At 41.6% G+C, this 17,792-nt stretch overlaps 1 protein-coding gene across 1 annotated transcript in view; it reads left to right on the top strand.

The window, feature by feature from the left end:
• The first annotated feature begins 952 nt into the window (after positions 1–952).
• The window catches only part of LOC134210551 (diacylglycerol kinase 1), a 104,216-nt gene continuing 87,376 nt past the window's right edge, over positions 953–17,792 (top strand). The window contains exons 1-5 of the mRNA XM_062686604.1: positions 953–1,147; positions 1,363–1,545; positions 15,283–15,405; positions 16,148–16,272; positions 16,764–16,872. Of these exons, the coding sequence (XP_062542588.1) occupies positions 1,377–1,545; positions 15,283–15,405; positions 16,148–16,272; positions 16,764–16,872 (526 nt within the window). The 5' untranslated portion in view covers positions 953–1,147; positions 1,363–1,376. The remainder of the gene's footprint in view (positions 1,148–1,362; positions 1,546–15,282; positions 15,406–16,147; positions 16,273–16,763; positions 16,873–17,792) is intronic.

Raw genomic sequence — 17,792 nt, forward strand, 5'->3', positions numbered from 1 at the left:
GAAATTTACTTCAGATGCTTTCATCCGAGCACATTTCTGGTGGATGGGCTGTCGGGCAGCTTTTCTCGAAAAAGTTAATTTCAACTTGTTATTCATAAATTTACCTACGTTCAGCACATTCTGTGTGAAAATATTCTCCACTACTACCTTAAGCAATATTCATCATCCGCCATAACAATTAACCAGAACTTAACATTTCACATATTCGAATTGAAGTTATATCCTAAACAATAAATTCTTTTTGGGAATCGATATATCAATTTGTTACACCTATTCAAATTTGTTATCCAGATCATGAGCTGATTTATGGGTGCATAAAATAAAGTAAACATTAAAAAAGAATCCTCCCGCCTTGTTGATGTACACAAATGCTTCAACCTCTTTTTCCTTCGCATCTTCTCCCTTGCAGGATGTCGACTATGAGGGGTTTCGCAAATTTATGGACGCATTCCTTGATTGCGAAACACCGGAGGAACTTACGAGGCACCTGTTCATATCATTTCTTAAACCGGCCCTTTATCAGGCCCAGCACAGCGGTCATGGGAAGGCACTCAGCCAAATGGCGGCGATCAGCAGTAATGCCGCCTGTGCACCGGTCACGTCCCACAATCGAGGTAAGTCTATCTCCACTTTGTGTTTCGGAAACATTTAGATGTTGTAATTTATATTACAATAACCTAAGAAAATAAATATCACAAATAAGACAAACATGGACAAGGATGAAGAAAAGCAACAAATGTTGAGTGGAAACAATATTTTTAGAGACTAAATTATCCCAATTCCAAAAGCATGTTTTGCACACCCATTTATAAATTTTTGATTCTAGAATAAACATTCCAAATGTCTATCCACTGAACAGTATTGTGGCGAAAGATTCTAGTGGAATTTTATATAAACTTCCAACCACAACGATGGAAACCAAATATTGTTTTCGTTTATAGAAAACTCTCCTTTCCTTTTTCCAACATCACAGGCTCTATACCCAACCTGAACAACATAATTGACCTGCCGACACCGCAGCCTTCGCAGGAATCCCAGCGCAACAGTTTCGTCGATCGGATACAGCACGGCATCGCGGACAAACTTCAATCGCTGGGTCACTTGGGACATGGCGATACCAGCGACGGCAGCAGGCAGGGCAAAAGCGGTTTGTATAAACTGAACAGTAGTGGTGGACCAGGAAGACGGGGGCTGACTGATGATGTAAAATTCCATTGAACGGCATGTTTCATTTCATTGTTTTATAATTTCTGTATTCTTCGTTAAAACTGCTATAACAACCATTTCTCACTATTCCGCTCCTGGCCACCAATTACGGTTTCCGCGAAGGGCTTCACGATTTAATTGGAAAACGCCTTCCAGGAACAGTGCACCCGATGTTGACGGTGACGCCGAGTCCGATGGGAGGCAGCACCTCGATACTGCCGGCCCCGTTCCGGCGGTCGGCAGATTCGAGCCCATCTCACAGCCACAGTCACAGTCACTCGCAGATGTCACGGAACTCGTCCCGCAAGAGCAACAATTCGGTAAACTGTCGGATAGAAGGTAAGCTTCCCGTGCTTAGTGGGGGGAAGGGAATCAATCACGTCGCTGGCTCACCGACCAACATCCGTCTGATGTGGAACATTTCCAAGCCTTCGCGCCTGTCGTCGTTGTCGTCGTCGTCATCGTCGACGTGACAATTTTATGCTAACGAATGTTGAACTGTCGCCATCGTCTGTAGTTGGCAGTTACATCGTGAGTTACAAACATTCTCATTTCCTTAGATGGGGCTGGAATGATGCAACAGTGTTGTGTAAGAGTTGAAGACCACGTGTTTTAGTTTGTTTTTGTGTTTTCTGATCCAGAGTAAATTTATAAAGTGTAATTTTTTACCAATAGAAGACTTTCTACTCAAAATTACATTTTAGATTGCAATACTAGACTAGATCGCTGTATATTGCGTGGTAGAATTTGAAAGAGTTCTTACACTTGAATTGATGTAATTTGTTACACAGTAAATTTATTTACGACTAGCATACCCGTCGAACTACGTCTCACCCAAAATTTATTAGTTAGCACAAACATTTATTCACAATATAAGTTTTAACGTTAGCTCTGCGATTCGATTTCATTTCTAGACCAACATTTGAAAATGACATAACATCCAAAATGTATTCCTTCTGATTGTTCGTCCACATATATGCTATATACCTATGTAGACAAAAGAATCAGAAGGAATAAATTTTGGCTGCTACGCCCTTTTCAAATGTTGTTCTAAATTTGACAGAGCAAGTGTCAAAACTTTTTTTATTCATAAGCCAAATTGTGTTCCATTTGATTTATAAGATTTATTAAGCGAAAATGTGTGTTTTACTTGTATGGGAGTACCCCCTTCTAGAGCGGGAAGGGGTCTCGAACCATGGCTCCACTTCCGTCGCCAACCACGCAGTCTACGGAGGATCCGCAAGTCATCTTTCACCTGATCGATCCACCTTGCCCGCCGCGCACCTCGACTTCTTGTGCCCGTCAAATCGCTATCGAGAACCATTTTCATTTAATTATTGTCCGACATTCTGGCAACGTGCCCGGCCCAGCGCAGTATTCCAATTGTCGCGGTGTGATGCGCCTCTAAATTTTTCTGCTGGTATCGTTATCGGAGGTCACCACTGAGCCCAAGTACACGACGTCACCACCGATACAAACTCGTGGTGAGTGGCTTACATTGTCCTCTCTTGAGCCTTTTCCTATCATGTACTTCTTCTTCGATGTGTTGGCTTAGCTTCCCTGACCGAAAAATAGATTCAATTCGATGTACCCACTGTGATCAGTTTTTAAATACGGTAGTTATACCAGTGTGGCTTTGAGTCATACTACGTGTTGTTAGGCGATTTGAATGCCGCTTGATTTATTACTTTAAAAATGTTTAAAAATGTTATCCTCGAAAATATTACATAGACTCTTCCTTCATTTCGCTTTCCTTTCTACTTTATCCCTTTTGCTTTCTTATTTATTCTAGGCCTTCAGCCAACTTTTTTCTTTCTCCTTTCAAGAGACTTGGGAGCATCCTGAGACTCGAAAACCTTCTTCCAAGAGACTCAAAAGCCACATTTCAAGAGGCTCGGAAGCCTTGTTTTAAGAGGTTCAGAAGCTTCCTTTCAAATGGCTCGAAAGCCCCATTTCAAGAAAAGCCTTGTTTCAAGAGGCTCGCAAGCCTCCTCTTATGAGGCTCGAAAGCCTTTCTTCAAGAGGCTTGGAAACCATATTTCAATAAGCTCGGAAGTCACCTTTCAAGAAGCTCGGAAACCTCTTTTCAAGAGGCTCTAAAGTCATCTTTCAAGAGGCTCGGTAGTCCTCCTTGGAAGCCTCATTTCAAGAGATTCAGAAGCCTACTCTCAAGAGGTTCGAAAGCCCTTCTTCCAACAGGCTTGAAAGCCTCTTTTCAAGAGGCTCGCAAGCCTCCTCCTAAGAGGATCGAAAGCTTCCTCCCAAAAGACTCGCGAGCCTCCTTTCAAGAGGCTCGAAAACCTTCTTTCAAGAGACTCAAAAGCCACATTTCAAGAAGCTCGGAAGCCTTGTTTCAAGAGATTTGGAAGCCTCCTTTCAAGAGGCTCTAAACTTTCTCTCCAGAGGCTTGAAACCCCCTTTCAAGAGACTCTAAGGCTGCCTTTCAAGAGGCTCGAAAGCCTCCTTACAAGAGGGTCCAAATCCCCCTTTCGAGAGGCTCGAAAGCCTCGCTCCAAGAGGTTCAGAAGCTTCCTTTCAATTGGCTCGAAAGCCTTCTTCCAAGAAAAGCCTTGTTTCAAGAGCCTCGCAAGCCTCCTCTTATTAGGCTCGAAAGCCTTTCTTCAAGAGGCTTGGAAACCATATTTCAAGATGCTCGGAAGTCTTCTTTCAAAAAGCTCGGAAACCTTTTTTCAAGAGTCATCTAAAGTCATCTTTCAAGAGGCTTGGTAGTCCTCCTTGGAAGCTTCATTTCAAGAGATTCAGAAGCCTGCTTTCAAGAGGTTCGAAAGCCCTTCTTCCAACAGGCTTGAAAGCCTCTTTTCACGAGGCTCAAAAGCATTATTTCAAGAGGCTCGCAAGCCTCCTCTTAAGAGGCTCGAAAGCTTCCTCTCAAGGGACTCGGAAGCCTCCTTTCTAGAGGCTCGAAAGCCACATTTCAAGAGGCTCGGAAGCCTTGTTTCAAGAGGTTTAGAAGCCTCCTTTCAAGAGGCTCGGAAGCCTTCTCTAAAGAGGCTCTAAACTTTCTCTCCAGAGGCTTGAAACCTCCCTTTCGAGAGACTCTAAGGCTTCCTTTCAAGAGGCTCAAAAGCCTCCTTACAAGAGGGTCCAAATCCTCCTTTCGAGAGGCTCGAAAGTCTCCTTTCGAGAGGCTCGAAGGCCTCGTTTCAAGAGGTTCAGAAGCTTTCTTTCAAATGGCTCGAAAGCCTCCTTTCAAGAAAAGCCTTGTTTCAAGACGTTCGCAAGCCTCCTTTTTTATGCTCGAAAGCCTTTGTTCAAGAGGCTTGGAAACCATATTTCAAGATGCTCGGAAACCTCTTTTCAACAGGCTGTAAAGTCATCTTTCAAGAGGCTCGTTAGTCCTCCTTGGAAGCCTCATTTCATGAGATTCAGAAGCCTGCTTTAAAAAGGTTCGAAAGCCCTTCTTCCAACAGGCTTGAAATCCTCTTTTCAAGAGGCTCAAAAGCATTATTTTAACAGGCTCGAAAGCTTCCTCTCAAGAGGCTCGAAAGCCACCTCTCAAGAAGCTCGGAAGCCTCGTTTAAATAAGCTCGAAAGCCTCCTTCCAAGAGGCTAGGAAGCATCCTTTCAAGAGGCTCAAGAGCCGCCCTTCATAAGGCTCGAAAGCATCTTTTTATAAGGCTCGAAACCTACTCTTTTTTCAAGTTCGTTAATTTGGTAGGCACAGGCATGTATAACACTTTACGGAGCCATGGTTTTTTTGATATATACATTCTATATCTTTTATTATACAGATAGTAAGAGAGGGGTAAAAGCCAACGTACTCGTGGTGACTCGAAGTTAGTTTACAATGTTTAAAGATGGATGGAGCTAGGGACTTGGGATCAAGGAATTCCAGCTTCTTATACGGGCATTTGGCGTCAGCGACAATGTTGCGTGTCATCGTGCTCTAAGAATGGTTCGATTGGGAGCATCTTCCAGATGGCAATAGCTATGGAGCTCTACGGAACAAAGAAGCTGAGACTAAATAAAAAAAAAACTTTGGAGAAAGGAAAAAAACAAAATATTGGATTTTTATGTCAGAAGCAGGGTTAAAATATGCATTGGCGTAACTAACGAAAAATTCTAGGGGGCCTAATTTTTGACGTAGGATTACGTCCTTTGCAAAGATAGGGAGGTAATTCTGCATATTCATATTTGAGACCCTCACGAAAAGTACCGATTTTCGAGATTTTGGTATCAATCGATCGACGAACTCTTTAAGATTTTCCCCAACTATTAAAAACAATGTATTAGAATACGCTGGCGGTCGCCGAAAATAGCAGTACTCAAGAGAAATATCACCGCAATGCTCAGACTATCGTTTCGCTTCTATCAGTGATTAGAAAAGCGCTTTGTGGAAAGAAAATCTGTTCTTTTTAGGCGTCGTTTGCGTTCTCGGGATATCAGTGGCGGTGCTGAACTTTTATTCTTAGCGTGGTAGCGGAAAATCATCGAGCGGCCGTCGGACAGCAGCAGCAGTGAATTTTTAACGCAAGGTTCGGATTAACGTTTGATTGCTGTGAGTGATTCGAAAGACGCATTGTGGATTGAAAATCGACTCTTTTCAGGACCGGCATTTCATGAAAAAAAAAGATTGATGGCAAACAAAGGCGTCGGTTGCATTCCCGCGGTACTGAAGGAAGTTTCCGGAAAATTATTGAAAACAAATCGGTTTTTCTCAGATACACTAGAGAAGGTAGAGCCGAGACGAACATTTGATGTATATTCACGCATGTGTTTGTATATGCAAATCATAATCACTTGGCGACGCTGCAGAAGTTTTTCTCCATGGATGGCAAATCATCTGACGTTGATATCAGAGTAGACAAAAAAAATATCTCTCAAAATTCTGATTTTGCCTGTGTTTGGAAAGGCGCATTGTCGGTTCGTCTCACAGGAGGTTGAGTGTGAGTGACCAATTTTCTGTCGTCAGATTCCAGAAAAACTTTATGCGATTAGAAAGACATATGAGCTTACCCAACAAGTATTGGAGGCTGATAAAGAGCTTATTTCGCCACAATTTGGCTTGTTCAGCTAAAAAAAATTATCTTATTCAACTTAAATCGTTTGTTGGGTAGTAAGAAGCCTGTGTAGTTTTATCCATCCGAAAGAATTCCAATTTCTTTCTCAATTAAATTTACCTCTTCTTGAAAACTGAAGATTTTGCCTTTCTGGAATCTCTTAATTGATTTTCTAGAAATAGCAGAAAATCCCCCAAATTATCATTCAAAGCTACAAAAAGAAATGCTTTCAAAATATCGGGATCGATACAGACATATGATACGTAATATTTGGCTCTCACTTTTTCGGAAGGATTCTTTTGACAACTCTTTCAGAAAGGTCATGCATCTTTCTATGAACACGCTAGGTTTAATTAAATATACTCGCCAAACTCTGTAAAACCTTTAAAATATTTAAAGATTAAATACTTGCTGAGAAAATTAATTTTAAATCAGGATTTTTTAGAAATATGCCGATAAGCTAAGTATCCTGTGTTCCTTAAACAATTTTTTTGTCCAACATTTTATGCTGTGTCAATATTAAGACCATACAGACAGTTCAGTATACCACTAGAACTTTCTTTATCCAATAAATTTTTTAGAAATTTTGTTTGTTTTCTTAGTCTGTTGCTTCTATTATTTATACAATCAGCATTGCATCAGCATGGAACTACTGTTCCTACTCCAATTTCCTAAAATAATGATATCTAGCGCTGGAGAATCAGGGGAGCGTACTATTTTTCGTGTTTAACATTCCTATCGTAAGATATAACAATTGTTTGAAGTTCGAAAATGTAATAAAATAGATTCGATGTTTTGTAGAGAGAGATATGATTGAAGAGAACTCATTCCTGGCAGTTACGCCTATTGTTGGCTAGTCGGTTCCTACCTTCCTTCGATAAGTGGCGTTTTGTCCTACCGACTCCAACTTTGGTGGTAATCCGTTTGCTATGTTGTTGCGGGGTTGGTGACGTGCGGGGCGAGCACGTATCCAATCTTTGTGCTGAAGTCACCCTGGTTGCTGGATTTCTTCTTGGGATGGGACTTGGGTAGGCCAGGGTTCCCTTGGGGTTTCTTCACTCTTAACACAACACAGCACGGTATACATAAGCACAGTTTAGCAAAGACTACATTTATTTATTACTGAACACAAGACTTCAAAAAACTACATTTATTTCTATTAACTAATCGAACACTAAAAAACGGACCGGGGTTTGGTTTGGTAATTTATTCACGTCGGCGGCTCGAATGGAACTGAGCATCCTAATAAAGTCATCTGCTGACCTTCGGTCATCTTCATATAGGGATGTGTAGAGAATCTCGTAGGTTCTCGGCTGATCATCGGAAACTGGGACTTCTGCAGTCGAAGAGAATTGAGCAACTCCATACTCTCGGTTGATCGAAGGGGAAGCAGTATAAGCGAACGACCTCGGACATCGGTGACCCATACCTATACAGCAGTTGTTGTTGTCGTTGATGTTTGGTCTGCTGGATAATATGAAGATGTTCGACATTCACCGCGAAAGATTCGTCATCATCGCCTGCTTCATCGGATGGTTTGTTGTGCTCATGATTTTCGTCTCGTTTTCGATAGCGACTACAGTTTAGATACAATCTGGGCAGGCATCATCATCTTACACCTATATATGATCAGAGAGCTAGATGAGTACAATATTCATGCAAAGTGGCAAAAATTAGGCTAATTTAGTGCTAGGTGGGGCTATAGCCCCTTCTAGCCCCCCTGTAGTTATGCCAATGAAAGTATGTCAAAGTCAATGCAGTGAAGTACATGGATCTCAGCATATTCTATGGTCAATTTCATCTCCACCGTCGTGAGTGCGACTGTAGGGCAGCCAAAAAATCGTTCCAGCACCAACCATTCAATTTAGCGTTCAACCCAACACAAGTCACTCTGACAGGCTGCTCAGTTCATGCGTTACTGTATGAATGCGAGTGCCCCATTTAAACGCGTGGCAGGGTTTGAATCAAAAAGAGAATGAAAAATCGCTCACTTATCATCTCTGTATACATATACGATATGTAGCATACCGCGAGAGACTTTTTTCGCAAGCTGTTATGATAAAGAACTTATTCGGGAGGCAATACCTCATGAAAAATTTCTTTTAAAAAACTCCAAACGCGGGGAGCACTTGTCGTGTCTGACCCTATCCGGGTCGTAGCTGGTGTGAGGCAAGGATGTATTCTATCACTGTTACTGTTCCTCATCGTAATCGACGAGATTCTGGTAGGTGCGATTGACCGTGAACCAAACCGCGGGCTGCTATGGCAGCCAATAACCATGGAGCACCTAAACGACTTCGAATTGGCTGATGACGTTGTACTTCTCGCGCAACGGCGCTCTTATATGCAGAGTAAGCTCAACGACCTTGCCGAGCGCTCCTCTTCGGCAGGTTTAGTCATCAACGTCAACAAAACCAAATCGTTGGATGTAAACACGGTGACCCCTTCCAGTTTCACAGTAGCCGGGCAACCAGTGGATAATGTTGAAAGCTTCCAATATCTTGGTAGCCAAATGGCGTCAGACGGCGGTACCAAGATCGACGTAGGCGCACGGATCAAAAAAGCAAGGGCTGCCTTTGCGAGTTTAAGAAATATCTGGAAAAGCAGGCAGATAAGTGAACGCACCAAAATACGAATTTTCAACTCTAACGTGAAATCTTTGCTGTTATACGCTAGCGAAACATGGTGTGTATCAGTGAAGAACACTCAATGGCTGCAGATATTCGGGCCTGGTGGCCTCACAACTGGATCTCAAACAACGAGGTCCATCGTCGTTGTCACCAGAGGCCGATAGCAACAGAAATTCGGGATCGAAAGTTGGGCTGGGTTGGCAACACTCTACGTAGAGGCAGAAACGAGATCTGTAAACAAGGATTAGACTGGAACTCAGCGGGACATCGCAGCAGAGGCAGACCCAGAGGCTCTTGGCGGCGAAGCCTCAATAAATAAATAAAAGAAGTCGACCGAAATCTAACCTGGCACCAGGATAAAGTGATAGCTGGACAACGCTCAGGGTGGAGATCTTTCAAGTCGGCCCTTTGCACCACCGGAGGTGGTACCGGATCCATAAGTAAGTAAAAAGTATTTAGAATGTCTGACGGCTACACACATTCTTCATCAGCAACTGTACTGATGAAGTGAGGTTGTGTGAGCCAGTCGGTCGTCAAGCTCAGACGCGATCGCATTGCGTAGGCAAGAGCACGCAACTCAGGTTCAGTTCAATCAAAGTTAGTTGCCTATATTCGGGGATTAAACCACCCGACTTTGACATTAATTTACAATGTTGTGATACAGTGTTGTAAAATGTCATTTGCATTCGTTTGTATAATTTTCCCAGAACTTTTTTCAGAAGGTAGCTATCAATTCATGTTGTATGACGAACTTATAGCGCTTAAATGGACCTACAACTTTGTCTAACAAGACTTTGCTGTAAATATGTAATCTGGGGCGTGGGAGGCAAAATGTCATTCAAATGACATTATGTCAAATGACACGTGACATTTTGGAGAGTTTTCACTCTCCAGCCTCAGGTGTTATACTTAGAGCAATGTACCCCTGGACAAAAATATAGCCCTATTCAAGCGTTATGAGTACATTCAAAATTATGGAATAAATTTGGCTTCTGAAGAAAGTTTTGAACAAATTAGTCAAATGACATGCAGATGACATTTTACAAGCCTGGTTGTGAAAACTCATATGTGAATATGTACATTATGTGGAGGATAATTGGACATGGAAAATGTATTGGAGGTAACCACTTTCCCTTCGATGGGACTCGAACCCACGCGACCCTCAGTACGCTAGACCGGTGCTTTAACCAACTAAGCTACGAAAAATCTCCGTCGACCTTCGCAACCTAGCGGCTACAGAATGAGCTCGAGATTTCCAAATTGGCCGGTTTTTATAACCATGTTTCAATCGCTTCAGGAATAGCCTTTTTCGTTTTTTTCTGGACCTCAATTATTAGTGAAAATTTAAGTGTGCACTGGAGTCGGTTTTTACGCGGGGGATACGTTCCGCGTAAATCAAAACCGCGTAAATTAAAACCGCGTAAATCCCAAAAACCGCGTAAAAAACGACTTCACTAAAAATCGTTTTTTTTTGTGGTTTTTACGTGTTTCCGAACCTCTTAAAAACCGCTTAAAAATAACTTTTGAAAAATCCGCGTAAATCCCGAAAACCGCGTAATAAACGACTTTTAAACAAATCGATTTTTCAATATTTTCACGAGTAACCAAAGGTCTATCGACCTGTTTCAAATATGGTGCATGCTCCTTGTGCTACATAGAATAGAATGTGTATGAAGAATAACTTCTTGGCCATCCAAGAAATTCCTGAAGTAAGGTCTTTTGATCTACACGCGTAACCAAAGGTCTGTTGACCTGTTTCAAATATGGTGCATGCTCTTTGTGGTACATAGAATAGAATGTGAATAAAAAATAACTTCTTGGCCATCCAAGAAATTCCTGGAGTAAGGCCTTTTGATCTACACGCGTAACCAAAGGTCTGTCGACCTGTTTCAAATATGGTGCATGCTCTTTGTGGTACATAGAATAAAATGTGAATGAAGAATAACTTCTCGGCCATCCGAGAAATTCCTGGAGTAAGGCCTTTTGGATCTACACGCGTAACCAAAGGTCTGTCGACCTGTTTCACATATGATGCATGCTCTTTGTGGTACATAGCATAGAATATGTATGAAGAATAACTTCTTGGCCATCGAAAAAAATCCTAAAGTAAGGCTTTAAGATCTTCACGCATAACCAAAGGTCTGTCGACCTGTTTCTTATATGGTACATGTTCCTTATTGTAGATAGAATATAATGTGTACACAGCATAGTTTCTAGTCTCTCCAAGAAATTCCTGCAGCAAATAATGGAATAAATTCCGAGTGAAAATAATCACGTAAATAACAACCCAAGTTAGGGACGTTGTACGGGTCGGACAGGAGAGCGACATCGGTCCTCGACTTCGAGACCGACTGCCACAGGTTAAGATTCAACTGTGTTGCTTGCGTGGCTTCTTCTTGTTTTCCTCTCCGATGGGACACGGAGTTCCACCCATAACGTGATTACATGCTTGCGTTTTGCTGGCGCAAATGGACACTTTGGTAACTTATCGCATTCCTGCGCCTTGTGTCCTTCCCAACCACAATGACGACGCAGGTTGCCCTTAAAGTCGTAGGACTTATGTCCCGACTATAAGCACCAATAGTACAAGTCCAGTTTGCTTATTGGGCTTACTGACCAGCCGATTTCAACATCCCTCGCTCCATTAACACTAGGTTAAACTCGTTCAGAAAATCGTTGTAACTAAATTTTCAAATGGCTATATCTCAGGAGTTTTTCAACCGATTTTCTCAGTTTTTTCACCAACCTCTTAGTCATCTCTTCAATTTTTCACTAGATCTGATCACTTCTCATTTCTCAACTTTTTGCTTCTCACCTCTCACATCACACTTCACACACCTCATTTCTCCCTTCTAACTTCTCTCTTGACCCATCTCACTTCTCACATCTCACAAATTGCTTTTTATTTCTCACTCTTCACTTCTCATAACTCATTTCTCCCAACTCACTTCTCTCCATGCACTTCTCGGCTTCCACTTCTCGTTTCTCACTTCTCACTTCTTACACTACTACTTACACTACTCGTATCAAACGTCTCACTTCTCACTTCTAAATCTCACTTCTCACTTGTAGTTTCTCATTTCTCGGCTCTCACTTATAACTTCTCACTTTTAACATATCACAACTTTATCTCATTTCTCACTTCTCACTATTCACTTCTCACCTCTCACTTTGCACTTCTCGCTCCTCAATTCTCACTTCTCACTTCTTACTTCCCACTCCACACTTCTATCTTCTAACTTCACCCTTCTTGCCTTTTCTTCTCATATCTTACTTTTCATTTCTCGCTCCTCACTTCTCCCATCTCACAACCCAGTTCTCTCCATTCAATTCTGGCTTCTTACTTCTCACTTCTCGCTTCTCACTTATCATATCTTACTTCTCGTATTGAATTTCTCACTTCTCATTTGTCGCCTCCAACCTATTTCTCGGCTCTCACTTCTCACATCTTACATCTCACTTCTCGTTTTGAATTTCTCACTTTCCTATTTCACTTCTCATTTGTCGCTTCCAACCCATTTCTCGGCTCTCACTTATCACTTCTCGCCTCTCACTTCTTACACCTCATTTCTCTTATCGAATTTCGCACTTCTAAATCTTAGGGCGAAGCCAGAGTAAACCAAAACAAAATTTTCAAAACGACTTATCTGCTTTTGTAAACAAAGATTCAAACGACGATTTGGCGAATCTGATAGCTCTCCCACGCAAACCAACACCAGGAACAGGTAGCGGAATCCTTCACCTAACTATTTGTGGTGTTGGTTTGCGTGGGAGAGTTATCAGATTCGTCAAATCGTCGTTTGAATCTTTGTTTACAAAAGCAGATAAGTCGTTTTGAAAATTTTGTCTTGGTTTACTCTGGCTTCGCCCTAAGATTTAGAAGTGCGAAATTCGATAAGAGAAAATTTGTTTGAAAATTTTGAAAATTTTGTCTTGAAACGTGACGTGCGATGCGACGCGACGCGACAGTGCAATTTGATTGTTATTTTTTTACGTGAGTCGCGTCGCGTTGCATCGCTCGTCGCGTTTACTCTGGCGGGCACCTTACTTCTCACTTATAGCTTCTCATTTCTCGGCTCTCACTTATCACTTTTTGTTTCTCACTTCTAATTTTTTAAATCTCACATCATTATCTCATTTCTCACTTCACACTATTCACTTCTCGCCTCTCACTTCTGACTTCCCGCGTCTCACTTTTCACTTCTCATTTTTATCTTCTCACTTCTTACTTCTCGCTCCCCACTTCTTACTTCTCACTTCTTGCTTCTTACTTCTCACTTCTAATTTCTCATTTCGGCCTTCCCACTTCTCCCTTCTTGTTTCTCACTTCTTACATCTTACATATTACTTGTCACTTCTCCTTTCTCACTTCTGATTTACCACATCTCACTTCTCATTATTTACTTCTCACTTTTCAAAAATCACTTTCCACTGTTCACCTTTTACTTCACACTACTCACATACCATCCTTACTTCACACTTCCAAAATCTCACATTTCACTTCTCGCTACCGTTTCCTTACTTATCATTTCTCCCTTCCTATTTCTCACTTCTCCCTTCTCCCTTCTCTTCTTTCTTACTTCTACCTTCTCGCTTCTCCTTTTTTGTTTCTCGGGTCTCACCACTCGTTTCTTACTTCTCAGTTCTTACTTCTCACTATTCACTTCTTACTCCTCACTTCTCACTTTACACTGCTTACTTCACATTTCTCATTTTCACTACGTACTTCCTACATCTCTCTTCTCGCTTTTCACTTTTTCTATCTTAAATCTCACATATCGTATCTAATCTCTCATTTGTCACTTCTCACTTTCCTCTTTTTACCTACCGCTTCTCGCTTCTCAGTTTTCCCTTCCCAAATCTCACATGTTTATCTCATTACTCACTTCTCACTATTCACTTCTCGGCTCTCACTTGTCACTTCTCATTTCTTCCTTCTTATTTCTAACTTCTCGCTTTCTCACTTCACTCTCCTCACTTCTCCCTTCTTGCTTCTCACTTTTCACAAATTATTTCTCATTTTTCACTTATCACTTCTCACATCTCACAAATTATTTTCATTTCTCACTTCTCATTTCTCACATATCACTTCTCAATTCTCATTTGTCACCTCTCACATCTCACTATTCACTTCTCGCTGCTAACTTATTACTTCTCACTTCCTCACTTCTCGCTTCTTGCTTCTTACTTCTTACTTCTCCCTTCTCACTTCTCCCTTCTTGCTACTCACTTCTCACATCTCACATATTACACTTTTTTTCTCATTTCTCACTTCTCACTTCTTCCTTCTCACTTCTTCCTTCTCACTTCTTCCTTCTCACTTCTCATTCGGCCTGACGGCTGTGACCAAATGACCCTCGGGACTGATGGCCTTCGCTCTAATGACCCAACATCGTACCTCCATTAAATGTTCTAAGTGTTTTCCCTTGAAAAGGACTTTTTTTTGAAAACCGCGTAAAATCCGAAATCCGCGTAAAAAACGACTTTTCTAAAAATCGATAAAAAATCAACTTTTTACAATTTTCACGTGATCTCAAGACTTTTTCGAAAAATCGCGTAAAAAATTAAAACCGCGTAAATCCCAAAATCCGCGTAAAAAAGTCGCGTAAAAAGCGACCCGCGTAAAAAGAGACCCCAGTGTAAATTAGTATTGAAAGCATGTCCGAGTTTTTCAAAAAAAAAAATACAGAAATAGCTTAAGGTGGCACACTTGTCCCACTACCACACTAGCTCCAAAAACGGGAAACTATAAACCATTCAGATAAAGATTGAGAACCTCATTTTTTGTTGCATTTGTGACAGTTCCCATTCCGATTCGATTCAACTCGTCAAGATTCCAAACGTTCAATAATCGTCAGACAACAAAATTGACTACCAATAGTTCCGCCCATCCGCTTTCCAATCAGCTCAACTCAACCACGAACCGCTCGCTGTGACGGGAAAATCATTGCCAATCAAAATCGTTCGAAAGTTCGAAGCGTTCGTTGACGTTGACAGAAAATCCTCAGCATGCACGCACGGCAAGAATCAGATATAATCTGCATGTGATGTGCCCGGCAACAAGCCCACGTCCTCCGGCGGATGATATGTCGCCACATGTACGTATTTCCATCATGGATGGTCTCTATGGGCCCACATCAGCAACAATCAGCTCCAATCAATAATGAAGAGTGCCGAACATCAGCGCACGTATTCTACTCTTCTTGGCATTGACATTGCCGATAGGCGCTCGTTTTGACGACGACGACGACATCTCTGGGGATGGTACACCCCACGCATTATATTCAAAGGCCGGCGACAACCGACAGCGATATTCATGTCATCGCCATCGTCATATCAATATTCAGCATAAAATGTCACAACATCCATTTTTATCATGTTTCCATTCTTTCTCCCATTTTTATTTTCCTTTCTCTGACGGGCAGACATTCGGTTACCTCCCCGAAAGCAATCCTATTTGGATCCGCTGCTCTTCAAGGTGCCTCTGAAAGACGTCGTGTGCTATCTATCCCTGCTGGAGGCTGGCCGACCGGAAGACAAGCTGGAGTGTGAGTATTATGCGATTCTGATCTTTTTACGTGATTACAATTATCCAGGTTCAATGGGTAGTGGTCGGACGGACGGTCCACTGGGCTGGACCACTGTGCGAAGGTTCCGGGATTGGAGAGATGATCCGGATGAGAAGATGTGCAAACAGGAAATTGGATCAGCCTCGTGGTCTGGATTTACGCATGGTGATGGGTGGGATTATTCTTTGACCATCGGTGATTTCAGGTTAAACGCAATGATTGGTTGGGAGCATCATTTTTTTGTCACTTTGTTCGGTTGTGTTACAGTTGGGGTATCAATTGGAAGGATTATGAAATCTTTGCTCCAAAATTCAGTATTTTTCTAGATGGAGATTTAATTATGCGGGCAGCCAGGAGGAAAATAAAAATACAATTCATTCCTGCATGCTTTTTATTAAAACTAGAAACCTCAGTCCAGATTCAAAATATAAACTTCATTGAAATTGATAAAAAAAATCTTTGCATGAAAAACGATGAAAATCTCATTTCTATTCAGGCAGATAATAGCTGTGCTTTTCATATAGATCTGTATCCTGGGGCTGTTGAAATCAGCAAACAAAAAAGCATTGATGTCTCTAACTACAGTCCATATTCACCAAATCCATTCCAGATCTCTCTATATTTAGAAAGCGCTTTGTTATAATTAGCCAGCAACAAAAATATATATTCTAATCCGATGCAACTGTGCTTTGTCTTGTCTTCCCCGCCGCCAATAATCCAGTCATGTTCCGGCTGTACGATACCGACAGCAACGGGGTCCTGGACACGACCGAAACGGACGCCATCGTAAATCAAATGATGTCAGTGGCAGAATACCTCGGCTGGGACGTGTCCGAACTGAGGCCGGTAAGTTCCCATCTCCTATTGTTCTCCGTCGCGTCGGTCGGTGTTGGAAGTGTTTCGCAAATTCTCTAATGAAGAAGCAAATCTGTTTTTGCTGGCTGGAACAGTCGTTTCTTACTTTTCGCTAAGGTACACCACACGGTGGGGCAGGGAATGGCAAACAGTGCCGCAGGATATTTTATTCATGGAGTTTCGTCTACTCGCACTCGTTCGTATGCTCTAATTAAGTTGTTTGCTCAGCTCTTCGCTACCGACGGTGACGTCTTTGTGTAATGAGGAGTGACTGGTAGGAAATTACAGAAATACGTAACGCTCCACGTTTAATTTGCTTTTATTTGCGAGTAAATGTTCAATAGCATGTGAACAAAGCATTAGTTTAGTGGACACAAAAAGTATTTCTGATATTTCTTGTCAGTGTAAGGATTAGAGTGTGCTAAAAATCAACATGAGTGAGCGACATGATTTTAAACAACATAATCCATTCTCCATTACAGATCCTGCAAGACATGATGACCGAAATCGACTATGATGGCGATGGATGCGTTTCATTGGAAGAATGGCAACGGGGAGGGTTAACCACTATTCCATTGCTAGTGCTGCTGGGTAAGTCGAGGATTTGCATTTAATTTGCATTTAATTTACACCAAAATTTGGAAAATAAAAACAAAAATAATTTTTGAATCACAGCAAGCTGCCAAAAAGCAAAAATTATATTAAAAATAATAACAAAAAAAATATTCTCGTGCCAATAATATTTTCTTGGTTGATTCATATTTTTGATTTCATAATTTTGATTTTTATTGTTGAAGTTCCTCCCGGAATTCCTCCGGAAGTTCCTTCAGAAATTCCTCCAGAAGTTCCTCAAAAATTCTTCCGGAAGTTCCTCCAGGAATTACTCCGAAAGTTACTCTGGAAACTCCTCCGGTAGTTCCTCCAGGAATTCCTCCGTAAGTTCCTCCAGGAATTCCTCCGTAAATTCCTCCGTAATTTTCTTCCAGGAATTCCTCAGGTAGTTTTTCCAGGAATTCCTCCATAACTTCCTCAATGAATTCCTAGGGAAGTACCTCCATGAATTCCTAGGGAAGTTCCTCCAGGAATTCCTCCGGAAGTTACTGCAGCAATTCCTCCAGGAATTCCTCCTTAAGTTCCTCTGGGAACTCCTCCGGAAGTTCCTCCAGGAATTCCTCCAAAAGTTCCTCTGGGAACTCCTCCGGAAGTTCCTCGAAGAAATCTCGGTTAACTTTTCAAAAGGACCTAAGTAACATTTTTTTCATGAATTAATTTGAATAGCGCAATCAACAGAACAACATGAAAGCTATTCATTGCAGTATTCAAATTAATTCATGAAAAAAATGTTACTTAGGTCCTTTTGGAAAGTTAAGCGAGAAATCCTCCGTAAGTTCCTCCAGGTATTCCTTTGGTAGTTTTCCCAGGAATTCCACCGTAAAATCTTCCAGGAATTCCTCCGGAAGTTCCTCTGAGAACTCTTCCGGAAGTTCCTCGAGGAAATCCTCCGGAAGTTC

Source organism: Armigeres subalbatus, chromosome 2, assembly GCF_024139115.2.
Source record: "Armigeres subalbatus isolate Guangzhou_Male chromosome 2, GZ_Asu_2, whole genome shotgun sequence".
NCBI lineage: Eukaryota > Metazoa > Arthropoda > Insecta > Diptera > Culicidae > Armigeres > Armigeres subalbatus.